Genomic DNA, 6,167 nt, shown 5'->3' with positions numbered 1-6,167 from the left:
TGGCAGCAGCTCTCCAGGGTTTCAAAGATACCGTATTTTTCACTCCCTAAGGCGCACCGGACCATAGGGCGCACCTAGTTTTTAGGGGGGGAAATAAAGGGGGGGCATTATTTCCCCCCCCCCAGCCCCAAAGAGCAAAGAAGCCAAGACAGCGAGCAGGATCCATCCCGCTGTCTGTCTTGGCTTCCTCTTTAGCCACGCACAACCTCTTCAGCCGGGAGAGGCTGCGCGCAGCTTTGGCAAAAGCCAAGAAGCGCTCCGAAGGTTTGCGGATAGCTGCCTGAAGCCCGGGGAGCGCAGCGGGAGTTGGCACTATGCTCCCAGGGCTTCAGGCTTCAGGCTGCTATGTGCAAGCTCCGAAGGCTTGCGGATAGCTTCCTGAAGCCTGGAGAGCGAGAGGGGTCGGTGCGCCCCAACCCCTCTCACTCTCCAGGCTTCAGGGAAAGCCTGCATTCGCCCCATAGGACGCACACACATCTCCCCTTCATTTTTGGAGGGGGGGAAGTGCGTCCTATAGAGGAAAAATATGTTAGTTCTCAGACCTGCCTGAAGTTGGCTCTGCAATGCTCCACTGTTGAGTTACAGCCCCACACACTCACATAAAGCCCATAAGCAGGATATGACTCCTGCTTTGTGCAACGGGACTTCACCTTCCTCTCGCCCCCCCGCCCCCCGCAGCTCTCCATGTGCCCCCACAAATCTGGGAGCAGATCTGGAAAGCATGAAGGGGGATGAAGACTGCTCACTAAGCAATGAGTCCCACCCAATCAACATGCACACACATTTCAAAATCTAATACAATTTTATTAATTCTCAAAACCAAGAAAAAAACAGCAAACATTTAAGAACCGCTGTTGCAAACATTCTTACAAAGAATGTTTTTTTGTAAGAGGTCTCTGGGAAAAGCTAAAAAAAACCCAACTTGTCAGTATTGGCTTCCAGGGAGAAAATGGTGTGTGTGTGTGTGTGTGTGTGTGTGTGTGTGTGTGGATGCACAGGAAATAGAGACTAGAGTTATAAACACTAATCTGTTCCGTTCTTGACTGCTGTTAACTCCTCAGGAGTCACACGGAAGTTAATGGGCACGTTCTCTTGAGCTCAGCGCTGCAATAAAGTTTGTTTAGGGGCGGGACAGACGTATCCCTTGCCTGGGGCGATTCAGGCGACGTCCGCCTTGTGGGTTTCCTCCAGCTTCTTCTGGACCATGTTCAGCAGCGAGTCGGAGTAATGCTTCAGGAGAGAGCGGGTCTCGCTGTCCTGAAGGCGCTTCTGCCAGGGCGAGGGGCTGTCCGTGGCTGTTGCCGCGTCTGCGTTGTTCTTGATCGCTCGGGAGTCCAGCTCCCGTTTCATCCAGGAGAAAGTGCTAACCAGCCGGTTCTTTACGTGGAGAAGCTCCTCCTCCGTGGAGTTGCTGCAGGAGGTCACCTGCACAGCAAAAGGACAAACGCTTTCACACCCAGGATTCGCACCCGTGACCGAAACTGGGCTGGGACAAGGATGCCAGGGACCCACACCACCACAACAGTACCCCACAGCCCTATATAAACCATCTCCTAGGCATCTGACAGGATAATCTGATGATCCCCCCCCCCGAAATATGTAGATGGAGAAGAATTTTTTGGAAAAGTTCTGATGTTGCAGCCTTTTCTTATATCTTACCTTATCGTAAAGCTGCAAAGTCTCTTGAAACTTGGTGCACAAAGGCTGCAGGTTTATTTCAAAGTTTTTGACCAGGACCTGTGATTCTAAGAACATAGGGAGGAGGGCGGGAAGAGAGAGATTTCTACATTTGGAGCCTTCCCAGAAGGGGAAGAGGGGAACACACCCAACAGCATTCTTCAGTTGAGAACTGATTGCATCAACTGGCATTTCTGCAGCGGCAGAGTCAAATCCACACCCTGCAGCAGCGAATGTTTCTCCACAACGGGGAACGGTAACAGTTCCTGCCTCTGCTACATGACAAACCTGCTGCAAACGCAACATTCCAGAAAGTTTCCTACCTGAGGCGATGAACGCTCTGGCGTCAAGCTTTTCCTTCAGCTCACTGCTGGTTTCTTCAGAAAGTTTCTAAAGCAGTTACATCACAGACTGTTAGAAACCAAAACCCTAGGCTGCAAGTTTAAAAGCATTGCAGATGCCCCAAACCCAAGGTCTGGGCCCCTTCCTTGCCTGCAAAATACCTAGCCACCATTTCCCAGGCATCAACTCTGAGGCCGGAGAGTTTGGGCATTTCAGCAGGCTATAGAGGTGCCAGCGCAGCATTTGCCAATCTGGTGCCCTCTGGAGCTTCCAGACTACAACTCCCATCAGCCCCAGCCAGCGCAGCTGCATCAGTGTAACAAGGAATGCACTGGGAATTTCACACACACTAAACGGTTACAAGCAACTCCCAATTTATGCGGGGGTTAAGTTCCAGTTAAACTGCTTTCAAGTCATTTACGTTTGCAAATGTGGCTGGATCAAAGAAAAGCCCTTTTTACATCTCTGAACTGGGCACATGAAGCTGCCTTTGAGGACATCAATTTGTCCAGACCAGGGGTGGCCAACTCCCGAGAGACTGTGATCTACTTTCAAAATTAAAATCTGGCAGTGATTGACCCATTTTTTAGGGGTTCAGATCAAAGTTGTGGAGATTTTTTGGGGGAGGGAATATGCCCTGTTTTGGGGGGCTAAGGGATTTTTTGCAGCTCTTCTGAGGGAGGAACAGATGCAGCCACTGACCTCACGATCGCTGGCCCTTTCTAAACTCCGGCTTCCCTTCTGTAACAATAGAGGCTGGCGCAGGGAGAGGGGCTGGGGCCGGAAGGGGGCCAGCGATCGACTGCGATCTACCAAAACCTCACAGGGATCGACAAGTAGATTGCAATCGACGTGTTGGACATCCCTGATCTAGACGACAGCCTTGCAGGGTCTTTTCCGAGACCACATAACACCGGTCCTGAAAGTACTACCTTGGCTCCCAGGACGTTTCTGAGCACAATTCAAAGTGTTGGTGCTGACCTTGAAAACCCTAAATGGCCTCGGTCCAGTATACCTAAAGGCAGAGGCGGAGGAAGCCTCTAAGTCACCCGGTGTGGGGCACCGGGGGCGGGGCAAACCGTACGGGCTGCCACTCAAGCACTGTCTGTATGAGCTGCCGCACACTTGGTGCCTGTACCCTTGGCCACTCTACAGCTGGGGGGAGGCAGTGGGCCATCTTGTCATCCCCCCCAGGGTGGCACCCGGGGCGGACCGCCCCCTTGCCCCCCTTCTTACGTCCCTGCCTGAAGGAGCATCTCCAGCCCCATTGTTCAGCCCAGACACTGAGATCCACCTTCGAGGGCCTTCTGGCATTTCCCTCCCTGCGAGAAGTGAAGCTACAGGGAACCAGGCAGAGGGCCTTTTTGGTGGTGGCACCCGCCCTGTGGAACGCCCTCCCATCAGATGTCAAGGAAATAAACAACTACCTGTTTAGAAGACATCTAAAGGCAGCCCTGTTTAGGGAAGTTACAGATAGGTAGCCATGTTGGTCTGCCATAGTCAAAACAAAAAAGATTCCTTCCAGTAGCACCTTAAAGACCAACTAAGTTAGTTCTTGGTATGAGCTTTCGTGTGCATGCACACTTCTTCAGATACACTGAAACAGAAGTCACCAGACCCTTCTATATAGTGAGAAGGTGGGGAGGGGTATTACTCAGAAGGGTGGTGGGAATGGGTGATTGGCAGATAGCTGTGATGAGCTCATATGTGTATCTGAAGAAGTGTGCATGCACACGAAAGCTCATACCAAGAACTAACTTAGTTGGTCTTTAAGGTGCTACTGGAAGGAATTTTTTCTGTTTAGGGAAGTTTTTAATGACTGATGTTTTAATGTATTTTTAATCTTCTGTTGGAAGCCGCCCAGAGTGGCTGGGGACACCCAGCCAGATGGGCGGGGTATAAATAATAAATTATAATAATAATATTATTATTATTATTTTCCAGTGTGGTTACCAGGGATCTTTTAACTGGAAATTCCCTTCTGCCTGCAGAGCCCCTGTTCCGCTGCCACTAAGTCGTGGCTGTGCCCAATCTTCACAGAAGGGCTGGGAGACAAGACGTCTGCCAAGATGTAAAAGGGAACAGCTGAGCCCAGTGGCTCATCCTTGACTCAGGCGGTCAACTTGCCTCTGGTTTCTTGTGCTCTCCCGACGGGAGACTCTCCTCCCCCAGCGGGTCTGCAGCAGCGGCCTGAGAGTGCTGACGGAGCCTCGGAAGAAAGGGAGCTGCAAACCTGTGTGAAAGGAACACAGCCATTCAGATAGTTCTTTCATGAATGCAGGGTTTAAAATATAGATATATATCTGCCCACCTGCTGTTTTTTTGGCAGCTGGAGAGAAAACGGGTAGATATGCTCAGGCGAGGATTCTGGAACAAGGCCGCCTCCTCCTCTTCCTCCTCCGGCGCCTTCAGATCTTTTAGGCAGCCTTCAAACTTTTCTGCATCAAAAAGCGGAGACCAAGCGGGAGATTTCCCAAGTTCTTGACACAGCCAGTGTGGAGTAGGACTTGGGAGACCAGGGTTCAAATCCCCACCCGGCCATGAAGCTTGCTGGGTGGCCTTGGACCAGTCCCTGCCTCTCAGCCTAGCCCACCTCACAGGGTTGTGGTTGTGGTTAAATGAGGAGAGGGAGAACCATGCACCCCACCTTCAGCTCCTTGGAGGAAAAGCTGGGAGATAAATACAGCTAATAATATCACAACCAGCAGTAGCTGAAAAGTGAATACTGACAAACACATCCGAGGCAAATGACCTCTAATCCGCCGTCAAAATGCCAATGGCCTGCCAAAGGGTTTGTTACTTAGTCAGTGACTCAAAAGAACAGCACCCTGAGAAATTGCCCCTATGCACCTCCGGCTGTGCCTATTAGGCAAGGGGTTTTTGCTTATGGGAAGAGCACAGCCGCTGTGCCGTTCGGTGTCAGTACGCCTTGCAACCGGTGTCAGCGACTGGGCTCAATAGCTGGTTCTGCCCCGACTGGGCTAGGTGACCGGGGCACTTCCAGAGACCTTCCAATCCTGGAAAGTAGGTCTCAGTGCACTGGACTCACAACTGTGCATTGTGAGCACCAGACTCAGCAGAGTATAAACAACGCGGAAGCTAGCTGTGCAGTATAACTTCTTTTATTTTTAATAGCTACCACAAACTAAACTACTGGTTTGCATGAGAGTTACAGCTCCCACTCAGCCATCTAATCACTACATAGATAGCACACAGAGACAGGCAGTCAGGCAGTCGCGGAAGTAGCGAAAAGCATTTTCCGCCTCCCCCTTTCTCAACCATATCAGGAGATTCTCGCAATGGAAGGGGGTGAAAATATCAACATTCGGCTCATTGCCGCAGCTCTCGCCTTACCTTCCTCCTGGGCATCAGCCAGCGTCTCAAAGTGATTCCGGAGATATTTCTCCTGCTCGGGGGTTTGGGGCAAAGAGCTGGTCTGCTGGAAGTTCTCCTCCACGTCCGTCATTTCTGTTTCCGCCTCCGAAACTACAAAGCCAGAGCCAGGGGGAAGGAAAGGAAGAAAAAGCTCAGAGGAGAGCTCCGTTTGCAGACTACAAAGCCATTCTGGATTCTGGGCCAAGCACTGGCTTCTTCTCCCACCCAAATCTCCTGGATCACCTGGCACAGGAATGAACTTGGGATGGCTCAGTCCGCAGAGCACGAGACGCTTAAACACAGGGCTGCAGGTTCGAGACTCACATTGGGCAAAAGATTCCTGCATGGCAGGGGGCTGGACTAGATGACCCCCATGGTCCCTTCCCACTCTGCAATTCTATGCTGCTTCTCCTTTCCCTGACTCTCCCTTTCCTGCAAAGACACACCTCATTCCCTACCGCTGACTTATAGAGGATGGGGGAAGGTCTCATCCTGCGGCTGCAAGTCCCTTTTTCCTCACCTGCTGCCTTTTATGCAGGATCCTTTTGGGGGGAGGGCTGTGACAACTGTGATAGCAGATTCCCTTCCCGCTGCCCCCTCTACCAGCCCAATTTGTAGGGTGCGGACAGAGGCCGAGGCAGGCTGCATCCCCTTCACCTCTTCTTGGGCACAGCAGACAGCTCCCCCCTCACATGCCCTTGGGGGTTCAAGAGCCAGGTCTTCCTGCTTCATTGGGCCCTGGAAGTTGGCGCTAATTGGCAGGGGTGGGGGCA

General features: G+C 51.7%; 1 protein-coding gene across 2 annotated transcripts in view; it reads right to left on the bottom strand.

Moving 5' to 3' along the window:
- Window positions 1-783: 783 nt before the first annotated feature.
- The window catches only part of WDR62 (WD repeat domain 62), a 29,296-nt gene continuing 23,912 nt past the window's right edge, over window positions 784-6,167 (bottom strand). For both annotated transcript variants that reach the window (XM_081921916.1, XM_081921917.1), the window contains exons 25-30: window positions 5,374-5,505; window positions 4,331-4,457; window positions 4,147-4,252; window positions 2,001-2,067; window positions 1,660-1,745; window positions 784-1,425 (exon numbers count right to left, since the gene is read on the bottom strand). In XM_081921916.1, coding sequence (XP_081778042.1) covers window positions 1,159-1,425; window positions 1,660-1,745; window positions 2,001-2,067; window positions 4,147-4,252; window positions 4,331-4,457; window positions 5,374-5,505 — 785 coding nt within the window. In that variant the 3' untranslated portion in view covers window positions 784-1,158. The remainder of the gene's footprint in view (window positions 1,426-1,659; window positions 1,746-2,000; window positions 2,068-4,146; window positions 4,253-4,330; window positions 4,458-5,373; window positions 5,506-6,167) is intronic.

Source organism: Podarcis melisellensis, assembly GCF_964234715.1.
Source record: "Podarcis melisellensis genome assembly, chromosome: 8".
Lineage (NCBI taxonomy): Eukaryota > Metazoa > Chordata > Lepidosauria > Squamata > Lacertidae > Podarcis > Podarcis melisellensis.
This window is presented reverse-complemented; position numbering and strand designations above follow the sequence as displayed.